This window comes from Gavia stellata, chromosome 4 (assembly GCF_030936135.1).
Source record: "Gavia stellata isolate bGavSte3 chromosome 4, bGavSte3.hap2, whole genome shotgun sequence".
Classification (NCBI taxonomy): Eukaryota; Metazoa; Chordata; class Aves; order Gaviiformes; family Gaviidae; genus Gavia; species Gavia stellata.
The window spans coordinates 26,411,739-26,433,126 of record NC_082597.1 but is presented as its reverse complement, the minus strand read 5'-3'; the positions used below and the strand labels follow the sequence as shown (position 1 = coordinate 26,433,126).

The 21,388-nt window shown below is 40.2% G+C and overlaps 1 protein-coding gene across 2 annotated transcripts in view; it reads left to right on the top strand.

Annotated features, from left to right (window-relative positions):
* Nucleotides 1-21,388, top strand: part of CPED1 (cadherin like and PC-esterase domain containing 1) — a 160,054-nt gene that overhangs the window by 36,173 nt on the left and 102,493 nt on the right. For both annotated transcript variants that reach the window (XM_059816930.1, XM_059816929.1), the window contains exons 3-6: nt 1,754-1,860; nt 3,737-3,812; nt 15,891-16,047; nt 17,535-17,703. In XM_059816930.1, coding sequence (XP_059672913.1) covers nt 1,754-1,860; nt 3,737-3,812; nt 15,891-16,047; nt 17,535-17,703 — 509 coding nt within the window. The remainder of the gene's footprint in view (nt 1-1,753; nt 1,861-3,736; nt 3,813-15,890; nt 16,048-17,534; nt 17,704-21,388) is intronic.

The following is a 21,388-nucleotide window of genomic DNA, read 5'->3' as shown; positions in this document are numbered from 1 at the left end:
CATAGCATCTTGCTTATCCAATAATTACATAGCTGGTGAGGTCATCAAGTAGGTTGTTAACACTATCAATCTTTTGCACTAAAAGTATTTGCTTCTATGTTTCTTTAATGTTTCATTTATTTGCTATCTGTGCCATTTTTATCTACCTGCAGTTTCTTTGTTTTTTTCACAAAGGAGCATGTAGTGAATCTGTCTTGCCTAAATTTCACATGCCTTCATTATTTTTATACCATATACCTGTTCTTGTAATGTGAAATTGAGGAATTCTTTACAGTAATGGATGCAGCATAACTGAAAATTCATCTCTTCAGCTTTGTCACACTGCTTATAAACATAAAAAAGGTGATAGTTACTTTCATAGTCCTGGACCCATTCTGCACAATCAGTTCATTACTGTACTTAATGTAAATGAAGTGTTAAATCTCCTTAAGTGGAATCTTCACCCTGCTTGGCATTTGTGACTGTGATTGGAATACGAAAAAATCACATTTTGAGAGGTAAATCAGCCAAAACAAATATCTCTGTGGGCCATCAGTGGGACCCAATTTAGGGGGTAATCTAATAAAATTAGGAAGGTATCACATATGGATAGCACAAAATGGAATAAAATGCATGAAATCTTCCCAACCTTGGGAAAAAGAACCAACCAAGCAGTCACTGAAATAGCTGTCCTGCAGAAAGCTTTGACCTAATGCTATACCCTGCCTGGGATGCTGTACAGCTTCTCTGGCTGCCCTTTCTGTTTGGAAGGTGACGTTCTTTATTTCTAATTGTCATCCTGTCACTGAAGTGTTTTACCCTTTATTGAACATATTCATGGTGTTCTCAACAGATGTAGTGATTCTGTTAATCTTTTGAGGGATGCCACTACCTCTAACTAGTCCAAATTATGAAGGCTGTATACAGAAGAAAACAAATAACCACTTGAGGGAGCTGACCAAGCTTGTTTGAAGCTACATTGGCATTTCTATACCACATCACATGCTGTGATATGGGCAAACTCCAAGACCTGTTTGTATCTTCTGATACGTAATGGTGTTTTAATTAATGCAATTTAGTTTTGTCTCTTCTTCAAGCAGCCATCTCTGACTATGGTGTTGCTTGTTTCCTGATAATAGAATCCCATGGTCTCACAGGTCAGCTTTGCTACAGAAAGGAAGCATCAGAACTAGCTCAGAAGCTAGCTACTTGCTCAGTGCAACTTAATTCCCACTTGTACACCAGTTCTAGATGTTGGCAATCTGGTATCTAATATTTAGGAAGTCACTCCAACAAAATTCAGGCTAGAAATTCCTGCTTTTTGCAATAGCATGATGAGTATTACTTCCTGTAAAATTTACTTCCCGTAAAATTTACTTCCCAATAATGAAAGACCTCAGAAGACCACACTGCATGTAGTGGACGTGTGTTATAAGGGTGCATGTTGAGGAGTTCAGAAAAAAGAACAAACTAAAGCAGCAGCATTTTACTGAACTTTTTAATTTCTGAATGCTAAACAGGTCAGAAACCAGGGGACTGGACATCAGTAGGCAGGTATAACAGGAGGTGCCAACTGTGAAACACCTAACTATAGTTCCAAAGCTTGAACTGTGGTAGTGAATATGTCTTTTTTCCTTCTGCCAACTGTATCTGTTCATGTACTTAGCACTCCAACAGTTTCCTATACCTCAGGATTTGGCTCTAAGTATATTTTGTTCAAATAGGAATTGCATGATATTTTCTTTCTCAATATGCTTCTTTTCTTTCCTGATAGGTGGTATAAGCCCTTGGGATCTTTTGATCTGCTTATCTTCCAGAAAAAATGATGGTACTGGCTGCATTCAAATAGAAGACTTGCATCGTCTAGCATTATTCCAGAAGGTATGAGATTATTGTGTTACCCTTTGTAGGAATGAGAGGACAGGGCTAGCCCAAATTGTCAGCACTTACTCAAAAAGGAAATTATCTGATGCTTATTTTATACTGTAGCAGCATGGTTTAACAACAATAAAAAGGTTTTTTCAAGTTTCCTATCTACTAGGAAATACGAACATTTCATTCTTCTTTATATCACCCCCAGTGATCAAAAACAATTTCTCACTTGGTCATAGTATGTCATTTTGGATGTAAGCATTTCAGTGTAAATACTGAAAATTCTTACAAGTGGGTGTAAAGTTTTCCTTTTTTCTTCTTTAGCTTGAACTTTTGCGTTCTTGGCCGCCCTCAACCAGCATGTCAGGCAGCAAGAGCACCTACAGAAGTCAAGGGAGATTTAAACAATTTACCCCACTGGAAAAAGAGAATTTAGAAATGGAGAGAAACGAGACAATGCATGCAATATTTCAGAATAATAGCATAAGCGGAAGATAAAGCTGGACTAATTTAGGCTTCACATCTTGTATCAGTATTGAATTTCATCTAATGTAATTGCTCCTTTGAAGACATAATTTAGGCACCTCTCCAAACAGTGTCAGTGCTTCTACAATTGAAAATGTGTGAGCTGGACCGGTGTTCTCCTCCAGAGCCTTCACGGGAGTTCCTTGCTCTGGCACTGCAATCTGCTTACTCACAGTCCAAAGCATCAGTGGTGCCAGTATTTCTTGGTATTTTCAGGATTATTCTTTTTCTCACTTGAGTATGTTGTGGGCATAGTTTAGGTTACTTAGATATGCAAATGCCTAAATAAGCACCTGACCTGTTGGTGAAAATATGTGATTTAAACTGAGGGCTTGCTTTGAAAAAATGTGAGCAACCAATAGATAAAGCTTGGCTTATATTTCAAGTACAATGGCACAGATAATAATGGCAAGATCCAAAAGTATAGACTCTGAACTGAGGGACTGGCAGAAATAGAGCTGCTTTTAAAAGGTATTTAGTTCAGGTGTAAAATTCATAAGAATGCAAAAAAACACTGCGTGTCCACAGAAGTCAGAGCTAGGAGCACATACACTGGGTTCCCTGGTACAGGATCTAAGTGTATCCAAAGTGAAATTTTTATAGCAGTTCCAGTTTGCTAGAAATATCCATGCTTTGGATTCAGGTCCTAGATCATAAAACATCCCAGGCTCCTGCGAACTGCTTTTTGCTCATTCTACCCATATTCTCATATCTGAGTCTCTAATACTGTGCAATTTAATAATCCTTACAGCACTCTGCAATGTCCAGAAGTTTCACACATGAATAACTGAGACATAAGGTGATCAAAGGAATTGTCCAAGTTCCCTCAGGAAATCTGCAGCCCAGCAGGGACTTAAACCAGATGGCCTATATCTCCAGATAACTTTAAATATTGGACTAACATTACTCGCTGCTGGCATGTCCATACCACGGTGCAACACAGTTCTCTGTTGCAGAGCCTGGATGTGGTTTAGGTATGTTAGCTTACCACTGTTCCCAAGCACAGCAATTCAAGATGTATAGGCTATATCCATGCAGTGAGAGACAGCGACTGATAACTGGCAGAGAACAGAGAAGCTGCAGAAACTGAAAAGGGGGCAGGGAAGGGGTAAAAACTCAGCAGCCAGGAGGAGAGCCGTAAGTCTAAAATTTTGTTTTGTGATGGCCATGGAGGAAGAGCCCATACTTTAACTTCATTATCCCACATTGTAGGAATGGCTAAATTGTAATTCGCTATTGACACTGACAGGAGTTTGCACATGAGGTGTCTCTGACAAATTAAACAGAAACCCATTGAAGGCTCCAGGAAAAAGAGCACTTCTCTGAATGAAATCATTAAAGCTTCTCTTTCTATGTACAGGTAAACCTACTTCCAGAAATCCAGCATTTCCTTTGCAGAAAAGAGGGGTTATGCCAGATAACAAAAGCCTTTTCAGGTAACCTAATTTCTTCAAACTTGCATATGTGATGATGGTCTTTTAATAGTTGTCACAGGAAGTGTCTGAAATGACACTGTCAGGCTTATAATTACTTTTTATTTTTAGTCCTGAATGCATAGGGGGAAAAAAATGAAACAAGAATGATAATCCATTTCAGAGACCACTTAAATACAAATTACAGTTATGCAGTATCTTTTCAGGTAAAGATATTGCATTGTTTAGCCATTGCATACTGCAGAAATAATTTGGCTGTCAGTGTCTTATTTTTGGACTGTTTTGTGTTAATACAGTGTATTGGTGTTTACACTTCAAAGCCCTGTATTCGGTGTAATATGTTTGTTCAGCTTTACAAAAATGTTGTGGCATGGAGAAGGAGTAGGAGTCAGAGTTTGGTTCCCATCCAGACATAGTTTACTGATAAAAAGCTTTTGTGCATTAACATCATCAACCAGAAAAGTTTAAAGGTTATGGGCCAGTTGCCAGAGAATTCTAATTTACTATTTCAGCTTTGACTAGAAACCGGAAAAAAACGTTGTGTACCGTATTAGGTCTATTTAAACTATAGAGGGACACATTCTGATCTCAGTTACACCACTAAATATCCAACATCAATGCTATTTTGGATTTATGATCTATCCTATATAAATTTTGCTTATAAGAAATCTTGTCCTTTTTCTTTTGTAATTCAGTAACAACCAACCCCACATTTATTCCGTTAGTATTTAGCCTTGTTTGCAGACAAATATGCAAGACTGGTTGGTCTGATTGTCTTTTCTTTTCTTTTCTTTTCTTTTCTTTTCTTTTCTTTTCTTTTCTTTTCTTTTCTTTTCTTTTCTTTTCTTTTCTTTTCTTTTCTTTTCTTTTCTTTTCTCTTTTCTTTTCTTTTCTTTTCTTTTCTTTTCTTTTCTTTTCTTTTCTTTTCTTTTCTTTTCTTTTCTTTTCTTTTCTTTTCTTTTCTTTTCTTTTCTTTTCTTTTCTTTTCTTTTCTTTTTCTTTTCTCTCTCCTCTCCTCTCCTCTCCTCTCCTCTCCTCTCCTCTCTCTCTCCTCTCCTCTCCTCTCCTCTCCTCTCCTCTCCTCTCCTCTCCTCTCCTCTCCTCTCCTCTCCTCTCCTCTCCTCTCCTCTCCTCTCCTCTCCTCTCCTCTCCTCTCCTCTCCTCTCCTCTCCTCTCCTCTCCTCTCCTCTCCTCTCCTCTCCTCTCTCCCTCCCTTCCCTCTCCCTTCCCTTCCCTTCCCTTCCCTTCCCTTCCCTTCCCTTCCCTTCCCTTCCCTTCCCTTCCCTTCCCTTCCCTTCCCTTCCCTTCCCTTCCCTTCCCTTCCCTCCCCTCCCCTCCCCTCCCCTGACACTTGAATGCTTGACTAAAGTTGAGGTTAGGTGATTCCTAGCCTAAGCATACCATATTTTCCCTTTTAATGTTTTTACTGTTTCATTTAAAGATTGATCAATATTTAAAACTTATGATGTGAAGTGATTCCCTTAAAGAACAGTATGTTGAGGGTCAGTTTAAACTGGACATTTCCAGGTGCAGTAAATTGTCAAAACTGATCATAAGGAACATGTAGTATAAGCAACATCTATCCAGGTCCCATGGGAGTCCTTTATCGTGAAGTCATATTACACCAGGTAAGTGATATATTCTGTTTTGGCTGAGTTTTAAGTATGTTTTCAGTGACGCCTAGTGCCTTGGTTCCCTTGCACTGGAAAGTGAATTAGAAAGTATTCTGATATAGTACCAGTTTCAGACAAACCTGAGCAGATTTCTAAAAATTTCAGGGACTTCAGGAATTGGTAGCTCCTACTCATGTTGTAACAGACTGTCTTTAAAAAACATTGGTTTGCCCTGCTACTTGGAAAAAGACCAATTGCAGTAGTTTTATTATTTTGCTACTGCAAAACCACAAACACAAGAGGCACTCACCACACACAGAGCTTTCCCCTTAAAATATGCACATTTTCAATGGTGTCCATAAACTGTGGTACAAGCCACTTTGTGTATGTGGTCTGTTAAGCTGTCCAGTGTTTTCTGCTCTTTAGGGAAGGCCATTTGTAAACATCTTATTCCATACTTATATTATTAGTGCTTTCCTGGCAAAGAGAAAAGCCCTTCTGACTGATGCCAAAATTCCATTGAAATCAAAGTAGTATGTGTGCTTGGCAACAGGGGTCTGAGTCCTACCCATCCAGTAATGAAGGCTTATTCTAGCAGTCTGCTGAAGGACTGTCAGATATAAAAAGGCCCACCCCTCACCTTTCAGTTACCAGTAAAAAAGATTTTGAAACTAAATTAGCTGCTGTTTTTAGAAGTAAAAAAAAGATAAAAAAATCTATCTATCTCTTAAATCTAGGTGTCTCTACATCAGCATGTGACGTAGGGACTGAGGTGGCTGTTTAAACACAAGGGTCTCATGCCACTTGAGATGCCATGGAGAGTCCAGGATGCCAGCAGGGTGGGCAGATTTGGCACAGAACCTATGTCTTTCTGGTCCAGCATCTGGAGGCTCAGAGGGATATCCTATGGTGTCCTAGATGGCAATAGTTGTCTATGTATGGACACCTGGATTTAACACTTGGTATCTAAGCTCCCCAAATTAACAGTACAGTTCAGAGTGAGCAAGCCCAAAAGACCATTTACTTTCAGCACAATTTAGGGTGAGCTGAATTGCTCCACACTGACTGTATAGACTACACTAATGTCCACTGACAGGAATGGGAACTTAGATGGTGGCACACAGGGGGTCATCATTATATAGACCAGACCTCAAAGTGTCTCAATCCAGAAATTAATCCCATTCAGTATCACTGGATATGTGACATCTAATTTACTATGAGTGAAATTCACCCATAGAAGGTGAAATTAGAATCAGAAGGGTAAATAATTTGATTTCAGGTTAAGAGGACAAAAAGGCAAACTTAAAATGTTGAAGCAAACTTCTACGTAGAGCCAAGATTTCAGATCCTCTCCTCCCCTTCCATTCATCTGATAAAGCCAGCTCTTTCCACTTCTTTCTTTTGCTTGCATCCTCTGACAGACCTTTCTTCCAAACAACAGCAAAGTTGCCAATTATTAGGATTTGTTTGATCCTCAGTTTTAAAATTATTTGGGGAAAGAATGCTTTTCATCAGTATTTCCTCCACAGAAGAGTTCGTTTCCTTTCAAATCAGTCAAGTACTTTCACTCATGTGTGTTTGAGTCAACAGGGCTTCTCTGCAATTCCTTTTGAAGAGGATCAGTTGGTTTGTTATTACTGTGTTTGTCATTTAGTCAGCCCCCCAAGGAGCCAAGCAATTTCCTGTAAAAGTGAAAACACAAAGTTGCTCTTCTAAGAATTATGTGATCTAATTAAAGACACACTAAGTTGTAGAAAGAAATATCAGGCAGCAAGGCTGAGGGGGTGGGATTACTGGATTTACTGTAGGGATGACAGTGTTGATATTGATAACCAGTGGGTATGAAGGTAAAGGTTATTTTTTTAAAAAATGTTATTCTATTTGTTGTTGTGCAACTCTTAAGCTGCTAGGTTTTGTATTTAAGAGAGCATGCTTCTTCTCATATCCCTGTTGTATCAATATGGGAAAAAAAAAAGAGTTGTAGAAAATATCAGGTCAGTGCTTGTTTCTTTGCTTTTTTTCTTTAATGGAAAATCTTTTTGTCACTGTGAAAATTCAGACTGCTTCTATCTGTATGGGGGAAAAAATTATGCACATACCAGTGATGAGACTGTTTTAGGAGACAGAAGAGAAGCTGGGAAGAGAAAAAAAGTTAGGAAAGACAGACTGGAGGAAGAATTTAGATAAGCAAAAAAGGCAAAAAAATATGTGTGATGTGTATGGATAAATTGGATTGACTAAGAGAAGGAAAGAGGTGAAAGCAGTTGCTGGAGGATGGGTGCATGTGGCAGTGGGTTTGTGATGAGGCATAAGAATGGTAATGGATCTTAAAATTCAACATGAAGACACTGATAAGTGTGTGCTGCTCAGTCTGAGAAGATTGGTTTCACTCCTGCTTTTACAGGGCATTTGGCCCAGTTTTTAATCAGGTGCTTGATGTCTGCTCACTATATGGGACTTAGGCCCTGAGGAGGTTCTGGCATGGCTATTGAATGACCAATGCTCCTGGCATTTATTGCTCAGGTCAGCAAAAGCTGCAGCTGTTGCAGGGATCTGTGAATGATGGTGTCCCACCACAGGTGGGGTTACAACTGGGCTTGGCTGCCTCCTGGAACTACTCTCAGCTGAGAGATGGAGGGGACTAAGGTCCACAATGTCAGCAGAACTGAACAGCCTCAGTTTAGGGCACAGGAAAGGCATCCTGATGTAAGCACAACAAATACACTCTTTGACAGGTTTTTGCCTGGGAAAGTAATGGGAATGCTTACAGCATTGCCTCCCCGATTTTCCTGTTCCCTAAGCAATCCAGGCTTGTCTGTCTTTCCACACAAGCATTTGTCTTGCTTTGTCACTTCCAGGGCCCAGCCTGTGCCATGCATAAGTGTTTTCAGATCACCAGTTCTTTTTAAAGCAATACTTCTGCTGTATGCCTCCCTTCTGTGTTTCTTTTTATTAGTGTCACTAGCGCAGAGACTTCATGAGTGTCTACCAGCCTTGCGTGCTCACTTGGTCACCTGTGGGGCTGGCCAACGGTGTTAATCACACTGAAGGTCTTGCGATAGGCATGACCCTGTAGAAATTGGGTGGTCCAGATGTGTGACTGTGCTCTCACTATGTGAAATGTTTACTGTCCGATGCTAACGCCGCTCCAGCTTTCCTCTCCCCCTGCCTAGAAAATCTGCCCTGCCTGTCCCCAGCATCCCTGAGTTACTTTGGAGTCAGTGGGAAGGGTAATGAGGTGTGGGGAGGAAGCAAAGCCTCATCAGGTGTGATGGGTTGACCTTGGCTGGACACCAGGTGCCACCAAGCCACTCTATCACTCCCATGTCAGCAGGACACGGGGGGAGAAAATAAGATGGGAAAAAACCTCATGGGTCAAGATAACGGCAGTTTAATACAGCAAAAGCAAAGGCCACACACAGAAGCAAAGGAAAACAAAAGATTTATTCTCTACTTCCCATCAGCAGGCGATGTCCAGCCACTTCCTGGGAAGCAGGGCTTCAGAACGAGTAGCGGTTACTCTGGATGGCAAATGTTGTAAATAACGAATGCCCCTCCTTTTCTCCTTCTTTCTCTTAGTTTTTATTGCTGAGCAGACATCATATGGTATGAAATATCCCTTTGGTCAGTTTGGGTCAGCTGTCCTGGCTATGTCCCCTCCCAAGATCTTGCCCACCCCCAGCCTACTGGTGGTGGGGGAATATTGGAGAGACAGCCTCAGTGCTGTGTGAGCACTGCTCAGCAGTAGCCAAACACTGGTGTGTTATCAACACCTTTCTAGCTACCAATACAAAGCACAGCACTATGAGGGCTGCTATGGGGAAAATTAACTCCATCTCAGCCAGACCCAATACATCGGGCCACCTATGTAAGAGAGAAATTATAGACTAAATTTATTTTCTGTTGTAATAATTCAACACCTCTGTGACAGGAACATGCTTCTTTATAGGGGGATGCATTTCTTTTGCCAGCTGACCCTTATAAATGTCTGCACATCAGTTGTGATCAGTTCTGTGCCTACTACCTTTCTGCTACTGAAGTTGCTAAGAGCCTCAAGAATGACCAATAAAATCAGCATCTGATTCTTTTGAGTTAATTTGATTATAAACTATGTGGGGCAGGATTTTCTTTGTTTTACAACAGGGTCAGATCTCAGCTAGGACAAAAACGTACTTCTGTAATAACAATGAATATGAGGAGACTGGAAAGAAGTAAAGCAGCTTTGAAATTTCTCCATTCTAAATATTCAGGGTGGGTTGCTTTGAGATTAACTGTATTACAGAGGGAGGGATCACTACCTTTTTTTAATATGAAAACCTTTTAAGGACAGCTAGATCAATAGTCAGTAGTGGGTGGGATATTGAACCTGCGGCAATGTGCACATTGCAAATGAAGTTTATAACACATGTCAAAACCATCACAGGAGTGTTAAGTATCAAGCAACAAATCACATTCCTGTGAAATTAGTGGAAATTTTGCCAGGACTTCACTGGGGGCCAGGATTGCCCCTAGTCTTCCTAGCTTCCTTCAAATACTCAGCATCTGCTTTGAGTTTCACAGCCACCCTTTTCTAAAAGCATAGGTTATAAAACTGAGTGTTAAAGGTTCTCTTTCTTTAGCAACCTCAAGGCATAATGTGTAAGCCATAGGAGAGTACTAATCTTTGTTTCAGAGTCTTTTCATCCAATAGGTCAAATGAATAACAGAGGCAATTAAATGGAATAGGTCTGCTTTCTGTGACAAGCCTGCAATGACCTCAAGGCATGTAGCAGCAGTAGTTCAACTAAAATCATCCATCCTCCAAAATCAACACTGAAAAATGAAAAAAAATCCACTTTTAATGCTCATTACTTTCATGGTTATGCAGCTTAGATCAGGTTGCTATACATAACTGAGCAAAAAGTACTCAATAGAAGACTTTATTGTGACCAAAATCCCCAAGTCCTGGAGGTGCTCGGAAGTCTGCCTAAGACTTTATGAAAGGTTTTTAAGCATCTCCTGATGTGAAGCAATCTTTGCAGCTGTTCAACACACCCTTCCAACCTACGAAGGCTGGAAAATTGCCCAGCTGTAAATAGCAGAAGAGGACCAGGTTGCAGCAATGCAGTTTGCACAGTCTGTTTCAGAAATAAGCTCTTTGTGCTCCAGCATCCCACTCCAGTCAGGCAGATGGATGACCCCAGCGCAGGATGAAATATGAAGTTCTTCTGACTCACTGAGATGCCCCATCAGAGAGCAAGCCTGCAAGGCAGGCAGAGGGGACCTGTTATCAGTCTTTCCTGAATATTGTGCTGCAGAATCTGCTGAGAAATGATGTGAGGTGACTGCCATTCTCCTTTTTTCCTGTGTGAGTGAATTCAGGCTCCTGCTAGAGACAGACTACCACTATGAAAATCTAGGAAGAAGTTCAGAAGGCTTCTATACAGATGGAAAGTATCCTGTATACTTTCAGGATTAATGTACTTTAATGTTTTAAAGTGATGTTTTTCCTGCTAAAAAAAGAAAAGCAACTGGATGAAGACTCTGCAAGTACAAATGTGCTGAGCCTCCAATGTCCTTTATGAAAGAAATGAACAATGCGCTGGGCTCAGGACAAAGCACAGCACCTTAGCTGCGTTTCATCCCATCTCTAGCCTTGTGCTTCATTAAACAACCAGGAGCTCCCAAGGTGACTCAATTTTCTTGAAATGTTTCTAACAGATCTGACAGTTGATGAGCACTTCAGAAACAAAATCACCTTTTTCTCACAGACAATAGTCTTAATAATTCCTTGATCCATGTTTGAAGTGCATAAAATAGAGCCTATCTGATCTTGAACAAAGTAAAAAAATTTAACAAACAAAACCATATCATAACCCTCCTTATAACAACAAAGAATAATATAAAAGGAAGGATAAAGAAGAGGACACATTGTCATTCATCTTCTGTTTTCTTTTCTTTCAGCTGAGTGCTACTCACTGAGTTCAACCAGTAGGGTCTTCTGCTGAATTCATTACCTTTGCAGATCACCAGATGTTCATGTTAACCTAAGTGTTCCATTTACCACCAGTCCAGGTGGCCACAGCCGAATCAACACTGACCTGGCGTTGCTCCAGGAAGTCTTAATTTGTCCAAATGTACTTCAAGCTATCGGTAAACCTTTTGCTCAGCCACACGTTGTAACTCTTAAATCAGCTATTCCAAATTGCATATGGGTTGAATCTAATGTTACACTTCAGAACTCTGAGCCAAAGACAAGTAAATAAGCTGGAGGCGGGGGGAGAGGGAGCAAGGAGTCAGAGCTGTGTAAAATACTTGAAAGGCCTCATTAGGTGTCGGTGTAGCTGCTGCATTAGATATCAGTTGTCACTGTCAATGGATCTGTTTGACTCTGTGGTACTTTGAGAGATTGCAGTTGACAGAACATTATCTATCAGCAGTTCATGTGACAAAGAGGTGCTTAATTTTTTTGATGTAGAGGTGTTGACTTGCTTTGGTGGATCTTACACTTCCCTTTCACATGTGCCCCCCAGCTGTTCCTATGTCTCAGATCCATGATTTACCCGTTGCTGTGGTTAGAGGGCTAATGTGTGAATTCAGCTGAGAACTTGTAGTACCCGTCAAAATGGCATCATGGAGAACACCCTAGGCAGAGGTAAAGTGGCGCTGTTTGTTAGTGTTTTCAATGGTACCATTTCAGAGATGTCAGCATAAGAAACCTTCTTCAAGACAGAATTTCGAGGAAGTGAAGCATTTTTTTTAAGTGGAAGCAGGTATCTAGCCTTAGGTCCTTTGCTGTACACTAGATCATCACAAATGACAGCAGCAAAAGGTACTTGAGGCAAAGCCTGCAGCTGCTCCTCAGGAAAACCAGCAGTTTGTGCGGCCTTTCAATTACTGCGTAGCCGCTTTAAATAGGAAAATGTTCTTTTCTAGTTTACGTCTTTTTTTTCTTTTCATCTTTAGAGTCTGCTACAAAAATTGCTGATACTAAGATCTGGATGTTTGGAAGAGGGGATGTAATCTGGACATGACACTAGGATGCTGGACTCTTTCTAACTTGGTTTCCCAAGCTGCCTGACACATATCAACTGCTGAGCCTGCCTCACCTCTTCTATTATAAAATGTTGATGCTATTTACATACTTCAAAAGGACTGGTTAATTAACTACAGCTTGTAGAGTGATTTCAAGATAGAAAAACATGGCAATTACTGAAAACAGTAAAGGCACTGCAGACTAATTTTCATTGATGATAATGTTGATTAACAAATTTACAGCTCTAATAAACACTGTTACTGCTTTTGAGTGCAAGAGCAGGTGAAGAGTTGTCATGAGAACTGATGCATCTGAGTGTGCTGCAGTTCAGTGTTACTGACGTCTCTTTATTATCATGATAATTGTACTCATTGATTACTAGAAGTAGATTTACCAAAGTGAGGGACTGTCACTCCCTCATTAACTCTGCCTGATGGTGTACATGCTGTGTGTCATCCCAAAGGAGCAAGCACCTTGTGACAGTCTCACTCCCCTTTCTCCTTCTTCCAGCCACCTTGTGATGGGCTCTCTCCCAGGTGGATGCTAACACAAACCAACGAGGTGTGTAAGGCACCATGCAAACTGGATGCTCTATAGCGTGAGGAATAATTTACGAGCATTGCCCCTTTTCTTGTTCTTGATTCTAATCACCAACACCCTGAATTTGTTTAACCTTCTCTACTTAAAGAGATGGCAGGTTTCCATGTTTTTATGTCAAGGCATTTTGCAATGACTTAGGGCAATACTAAGGAGCTTCTACCCAGTAGTCTGATAATTTCAGGACACCTCTTTTTCATTTGTCCCTACCCATTTTTTTTTTTTTTTTTTGTTATATACAGCTCTAGTAAATGGTCCACTGGGTAGTGACGAATGAATTAATGTTAAAGTAATCTTTTCTATTTCCCTAAAACAGCAAAAATTCTCATTTAAGAGGGGTAAATATAGGTACAAACTGCATCTCATTCTTTTCATACTCTGCCTTGTGAGTTAATAATGTGGTTACTTGTTGCCTTAGCAACACAATTAAAACCATTATTTTAGAAAGGAAAAGACACTCTCTACTTTCTCTTGAGTAATGAGCTGAACAGCCCTTCTTTGCTGCCCTGTTCTTATTTTCAGTGAAATATTGGCTTTCTTTTAAATAAGAAAATAATGTTTTGTGCATTTCCCTTTTCTCAACATTATAGTAATTTTATCTAAAGCAATTGCTGAAAAATGTGCACCTTTGACATAATTTGGCATTCAAATGATCAGCTGAGAAGAGAAGAGCTGTCATTCTTGTCCTTTGCATGGTGCTGTTAATGTTGTCACGTAGCTATGGCCTAATGCAAAAGGTGTATATGTTATAGGAATCTTGGTCTGGAAGCACAATTCTGCCTCCTTTCAGCTTTGTGCTGTAGCCACCAAGGTAGGACAACCTGTCTCCCTCTCCTCTCCCTAGGCAGCATTGGCAAGGGGGTAGCTTGGATTTCTGTTACGGGCTTCATCGGGTTTTGTGTGACTTTGATCCCACTCATGGTCAACAGAGCAGTATCAATATACAGGGGAACAGGGTTTGGCTCCGTAACTCCATAGGTAGTTGTCAACAGCAGAGGGCTGTGTCTTGCCTTTTTACTAATGTGAGGATAAATCAGAAAAAGATCTCTGGAGTCATCTGTGCACTGTGGAGAGCCTTTATGTGTTTTAATAATTCTGGTTTTGCCTGAACACCAAAGCTGTATGATCAAACTTTACACTCTGGGAATTATTTGCAGCTGAAAGTAAGTAGCTTAGTTTTCTTGCATAGTCAGTGAAAAAACAGACCCTTTCAGAGAGCAGTCCAGAACCTGTAGTTCTCTTAGTGCTCAAAGGACTGGTCTCTCTCCATTGCCTAAAGACAAAGCCTAAGAACACTGTTTTGCTATTGCTAATACAGGCACTTCAGTTAGTCAGGTAACTAAAATGATGCATAGGAGTAGTTGCAGTGGGACCATTGCAAATAGCCATGGTGGAATGCTATTGTCTCTTTATAGGGTGGAAATTGCCATAGTGAAATGCAGGTGTGTCTTTACAGGGTGGATATGTAAAAAATAGCACTTGATTTATGCTCCCTGTGCATATTCAGAAGCAAGTCTGCTAAGTAAATGACTTAATGGTAGTTTACTTGCTTATTCCTGTTATCACTGCACAGCCAGGTAGGCAGAGAGTAGTCTGTTTTGTCTCTGTACCATCAGCAAACAGGTAGTTGCTTACAAAGTCCAAATCAGTTATAATGCGTAACACAACACAAAGATGCCAATAAGAAAATAATCTGAACATGAAGTACTATTTTAATAAGGGCATGTTTTTGATTAGTAAAGCCTTTAATCCTGCTAAATGGTGCATGTAAGGCAAAGGACCAGATTAATTTTAGATCCCAGTTGAGCTTGGAAGGCTGAACTCAGCTGATCTGATGAACTGCTGATAAACATAGACAATCACAATGTCATTTTAACAGGATCTGTATGAAAATGAATAGTTCTTTTCCTTGACTGGCTTCTCACAGCTCATCGCCAGAAATACAACTTCAGTTTTATTTTTCATTTCATGCACCAAAGTGGAGAGTGCATGCATTAAAAGAGAAGCTATACAAATAAATTCATAACATTAGTGTGATACAGTATGTCATTAAAAAGATAAGTAATAAAGTTTGGGAATAATGTGAACAGCTTGACTTTTCCCTGACTATTACTTAAGAACTTGAAATGAGAGGTGTGTTAATGAAAACTGCTCTACATGAAATGATGACATAACGTAAGGGCTCTGTGCCTTTTTATCAGCACAGTAAAAACGGAAAATACATACCACCCTTTGACTGATCTCACATCACAATATTTTGATTACTATTAATAGTCACATGTCTCAGTAATCTTGAGGACTCTGGTACATCAGTCCCACTCCCACTGTGTTTGGTGGCAGAGCTAAGTCTCCCATAGATTTCATTAACTACATAATGTAGCCTTAAATGGCGAACCTAGAAACAAGGATATGTAGTTATTTACTGAGCTGTCTGTGTGTTTACAGTGGCAAAGTCCCTTGGTCCTTAGTCAAATAAATTTCTTATCCCCATTAATTGTAATTAGGGCTATGTAAGAAACAAAGTTTTGGTACTCTATATTTAGAAATAAAGGATTTCTGTTTAGAAGACGGGGGAAGGGAATGCTTTTTGTATGCAACACTAATGCACTCACCTAGAAAGTGCAGCTAAGCCTCTGAGCTTGCAGCTGGAAGGGGGTGCTTGGTGGGTGTAAAGCTCTCTGCTAGCAGATCCAAAAAGGATTATAGTTCAGCATTTGTAATTTTACATTTTTGGCTGATGGTGGTAGCTCCTCTCTACCTATTGTGTTTTACACATTTTGTCCTTAACAGTAGGAGTCGACAGCTGCTTTCAATGCTCTGCTGACTTTCTTTCCCATCCCCTTGGTACTTTTTCAGACCTGCAGCTCCCAGTCATCACCCCAGAGTGCTCCAGCCAGCCTGGGCTGTCAAGGGCCAGCGCCGCAAGCAACATGTCCCAGGGCGGCGACAGCACTGACAAGACTCGTCCTGCCCATCTGCGGTCCTGGTGGAAGCAGAGCACGAGCACGCAGCTGTAAGCTAATGATACCCCACCTTCAGAAACTGCAAGTGCTTCACTGTGCTTTTAGTTGGGAGTCAGGGATGCAGGATGTAGCGAGAGAGGAGACCGCAACGGGTGGAGCACTTAGATGTATTGCATCTCTTACACTTGCATGATGTTTGTTTCTGTAATAGCCAACCTTGAACATTTTGTGTGTGAACAGCTAAGTCTTTACATAGAGGGCATTGAAACACCTGGACAGATAAATACAGAGCCAGAGACACCCCTGAATGTTTAGGTCTGATAGGGACTGAGCTATTTCCTGGTCCCATCCTTGCCTTGCCCCTACTACAGACACACATATGTAGTCCGTTGCACAGAGACCCTCCCTTAAGTGAAGAACTAAGAAATATTTGAGAACTGGCTGTCCAAGTGCTGTTTCCTATGTTACAGTATCTCACAAAATTTATGCTCTGAGGCCCTACTATTCTACAGAGGGGAGGAAAAGGTCTCTAAGACAGATATTATTAGACTCCCTTAACAGATAGCAAAATTGAAAGGCCACACATTGCCAAAGATTACACAGAAATGGGAGGAGAGTCCTATGTCTTTTACCAGTAATCAGTCTTAGATACCCGTAATTTGTATAGTCATCTTCTCATTGCATTTGCTATGACGTAGATTGATACTCAGAGGTTTTAACAGGAAGAATAATAACCACGTTTGTGAAAATGCCCAAATATAGCTCAGATTTCCCCAAGTAATAAGTTTTTAAATAGCAGATTTTTTTTTCCTTGGGTTTGGTTTTTTTTTCTGTCCTGTTTCTATGGCTGATTCTTTTTGTCTGGACTATGGGAGCTGTAGGACAGTATCTAGAGAGCCACATCACTTCCTAGACAAAGTTAGCTTGCATAATTATTTTATGTTTAGCTGATTTATTATGGGTTATTTCTAGGTGTCATAGTCACTCATAATATTTGAAACCATAGTTCATTGTTTTCATTAAGGAAAGCATGCAGTACCACATGTTTGTGTCCCTGTATTACATTGAAGAAAGTGCTAACAATAGTGCAGTCTTTGCATAGTTTGGAGTTTTTTTCTGAATTCACTACAAATCAGTGTTAAATTTGGGTACTTTGACTATGCATTTCTGTTATTTAAGCTGCTTGGATTTCTTTAATGTTTTTGCCTTCAGTCTGAATGTCCTGGGTTCTCAACAATTACAACATGCCCACAATGCATTTACCCACATATACTCTCAAACGTAACTCCCTTCTAACATAGTTACTTTCTATGTACAGAAATTCAGATTTTAAAATACTGAAAGCAATAAAAAGACTTGATATAAAGCTTTGTTCCATCCTGCTTGGTTTCATCTACTGTGTTGTTTAACTCGGGGGGAAAAAAAGGTAATTTCCTATTATTTCCACTAATTTCTCTATTCCACTGTTTTCTTAGTGCTCATTTTCCTCGTCTGCAAAAGCACTTCATTAATACTATGTATTCTTATTACTTTCCAGGAGTCAGGTATCAGCTTCACCAGACCACAAGGACATCCTTAAAGCTCAAGACTTTTCTGTCATCATCAAAGCATATGTGCTTGTGACATCCTTAACACCTCTGCGGGCATTTATTCATTCAACTGCCACTGTCTGGCATCCACCCAAGAAGAAGCACTTTTCCATAAAGGTAAAACATTTAATTTCCTAATTTTTCCCCCTTTCAGGCAAAGTACAGAGACAGGAAACCAGATAATATCTTTCTTCTTTTTTACCCTTTCTTTATTTTCAGTCTCCAGCTGACACAAGAATATTCCTCTAACGAACAGCTTTCATTTCTCAGAATGAGTGGAGTTTGATTCATGAAGGAGGGGAGAGTTGCCCTGTGCAGTGGGGGTTGTGAAGGGCCCTGGGATTTGCTTGCTTCAGAGCCCATTTTTATTGGTGACATTTGACAGCAGTTGCAAGGTTTTCTCTAAAGCACAGCAGTGGGGGTGCTGTCATGCAGGAAGATATTTTGCCTGGATATTGACAGTGTTGTAAAAAAGGAAAGTAAATATTTAAAATGGTTTGTTTAGATTTCTTTTTTAGGTGCAGTAAAACAGAATGGAGGAGGGTCAGGGCATTTCTAAATAAGGGGAAGGAAGTATATCTTGAAGAGGGTGAGCCTGCCATTGTGTCTAGGTTTTATGAAGAAAGATGTTTCACATATGCCTTAATTGGATTAACTCTGGACATCTCTAAGTGCCTGGTGAGACCACTCTCTCTCCACGTCTAGTTTGCTCAGAAGTCCTATGGATTTCCAAACATGCCTTCCCATTCCTTTGTTCTTTCAGCAAGGAACTGTGCTTGCAACACAGCAGCTCTTCATGAAGGAACTACAGTTCTGCAGCTGCTCCTTTCCTCTTGAAGGAATAAGGTCACAAAGTAGCAGTGATTTCTTGAGGTCACTTAGATCAGCTCCTGAAGTAGCTATGTGAGGATGGGTGCACTTTGCCCATGTAGCCCTCTTGGGGTAGGAGAAGGTCTTGGCTTTGGACAGTCTGAGTGTTCTGGTGTCAGTGTCAGGACTCTTGATGATGCCAGCCGTTTGGTACATTCTACAATTTTAGCTCTCTCAAACCTAAGTGCCTAGTCTAAGCTCTTTATCTAATTCTAGTTATTGGAGAAATAGACACCTCTAGAGAACAAATCATCCTACCCAGTTTAGACACTAATTTTGGCATGAGATGAGTTTCCTGCTAAAAGTGTCTACTTCCTTCCATGGGCTATGACATTCTTAGAGAACATGCCAAATTCTAGATTGGCACAATTAGGTGAGATGAACAAATTTCTCTTTCTTTCCCACCTTGAAAGCCATGGAAGCCCACAGAGATATATTATTTTGCCATCTATTTTCCTCTATTTACATTTAGAAAGACTAATGATCACTCACTTTCAAACCTTGGGGTTCAGTTTTGTTTTATGTTTATTAAAATAGCACAGTGTCCAGCAGCATCACTATCGCAGCCAAGGTAGGGACTACTTTAAAGGCTAGTAGTCATTAGTAATTGTGATATGACTCTGTAAAATAATTCCCGCTGAGGGAAGTCTGCTGAATGGGGTGCCAGCCACCATTTACAGAGTACTTTGGCAGCTGAAGCAGCAATAAAAATGATAGCTAGAAGCAGCAGCACATCTACAATAGTTCCAATCTGGTTACTGCTGCTGTGGTATTATAACTTCCACAGCTTTAGGCAGACTTGTCAAAATGGCAAGAAATAAACAAAAAGTAGGCGCCACAGAAAGCATATTTGTAGTGATGTATAGATTGAAATGCATATTAACAAAATGATGGAAAGTGGGGTGTATAAGACTGTCTCTCAGCATAAACACTGTGCCTTATAAAGAACCATGGAGGAGTCAGGGAGTCTGCAGGAGAAGTGAGACACTGGGAATTCAGAGTGGCCAGAGAGCACTACTGGGAGAATCATAGAGAGGCTTCTGTGCTTGGTTCTAGAGGCATCAGACAGGAGATTATCAGTCAGAAAACAATACTTGGGAGGAGGTTTGAATTCAATCATTGGTATCCTTTGGGATGAGGTTACATCAAGTTTCTCATAAACGTCATGGAGGCATCGCTTGTTGCCAGTGGGACGTACAGTGCCAGCAGAGTGATCTCCTCTCCCGAAGCAGCCAGTGGACCTACGTATATTTGTACCAGCCAAGGAACCTGGTCCAGAAAGCTCTTAAGCTTTCAGTATCTGCCAACTCTGTTGTGTAGGAAGGAAAAATTTTTGTTATGTTGTGAAGCTCCAACCTGTCAATAGTCAACAATGACAGAAAGGATCTCTAAGACATGTTCTTCTGCTGATTGACAGAATACCCATCAGTGTCCCTGGGGACTGAACATGCCTATAGAGGAGACTTTGGTCTGGAAAAATTTTCTAGTGTTTGATGTCATTTTCCCCAAGAGCAGCTGACTGAATTATTTATTTTTAAATGAACGGATGAAAATAATTTTAATATGCTGCACTGCTGTCCTAGATGTGCTGCTTTCAGAAATGTTGCACAGTAATTTAGAGACATGCTTATTGTATATAGGCCTCTGGTTAGCAAATTTTCTTGTATCAGTATAATCAAACTATTATTGATGAGAAATTGATCCACAGTTGTGGTTGATTTGGTTACATTACTATCACAAACTCAGTATGTTAAGTTTAAAATTTGATCCCCTATGTACAACAAGCCTTTATGCTTGATAAAAGTAACCAGAATGTGGTATATATGAAGGAGAGATTTTTAAGAAGACTGGAGGTAGGATGCCAGATGATATCAAATGATTAAGAGAAACTGTGTAAAGAAAGCCCAGAAGTTTAATGAATTTAGTAATACTGCATTCCCCACTGCTTCTTTGTTAGTAAACTATTATAAATGATTTTACCACTCAGATTTACTTACCCTAATCATAGTGGCAAGGCTTCAGAATGACTCCTTGAATAAGCATTGGCCAAATGGCAGTTCAGGAAGAGTTCAAGTGTGTTTTGCTCACCAGCTGCCAGGTTTTCTCTGGATTATACATATTTTAGTATCTCAGTTCAGAAAGTAAAGGAAGCTAAATCCTGCCCTGGCATGAAGATTTTGTGTGTAGTCAAGGAGTGGCAAAAGTGCGACTCTACCTTTGGGCCCTGGTTGGGAAGATGCAGGGAGAGAATGGCTTTCTGCCACACAAATGTTTTGATATGAGACTTGCGTAATAGCCTTATTTCCTTGAGGAAATTTGGAAACCCCTTATTTAGACCATCTGTGCTTTGAAAAATTAATAATAAAATAGAAGCTTTCTATTTTGCATATGGTACCAATTAAGGCATGGGTCTCTGTCAATGTATGCAGTAATTCCCTTCATGTTAATTGGCATTATGCATGTGTATTGAGCAGAAGGCTGGGCTCTGAATAATTTTCTGTTTTATAGAAGCTGGCGTGCGAAACAGTAATTTATTGTTAATTATCTCAGTCTTTAACACACTGTGAAGTGCTTCCTTTGCCCTGCCATTAACCTTTCCCAACCTGGTCCCAGTTCTTAATGAAGGGATGCACTTCCATAGACTTTAGTGGTGCCATGTCCTGTGTCACCTGGTAAGGCTCTTCTGTGCTTTTGGCAGCTTTGCATGGCCCCCGCTCTGGCTCACTCTCCCTTCGCTCATCCAAAATAGACAGTCAGGTGTCTCCTGAATTTGAATTCCTTGGCTGGTGTACTTGCATAACCCTCGATACCCTCAGCTGAAACTATGCTCTTCAGTGATTTTCCAGTTGTGCAGTGAAGTAAATGTAATTTATTAAAGTAGTTTGCTGTTAAGCTTTTCATGGTATAAGTCACTATAACTATTGCTGAAATT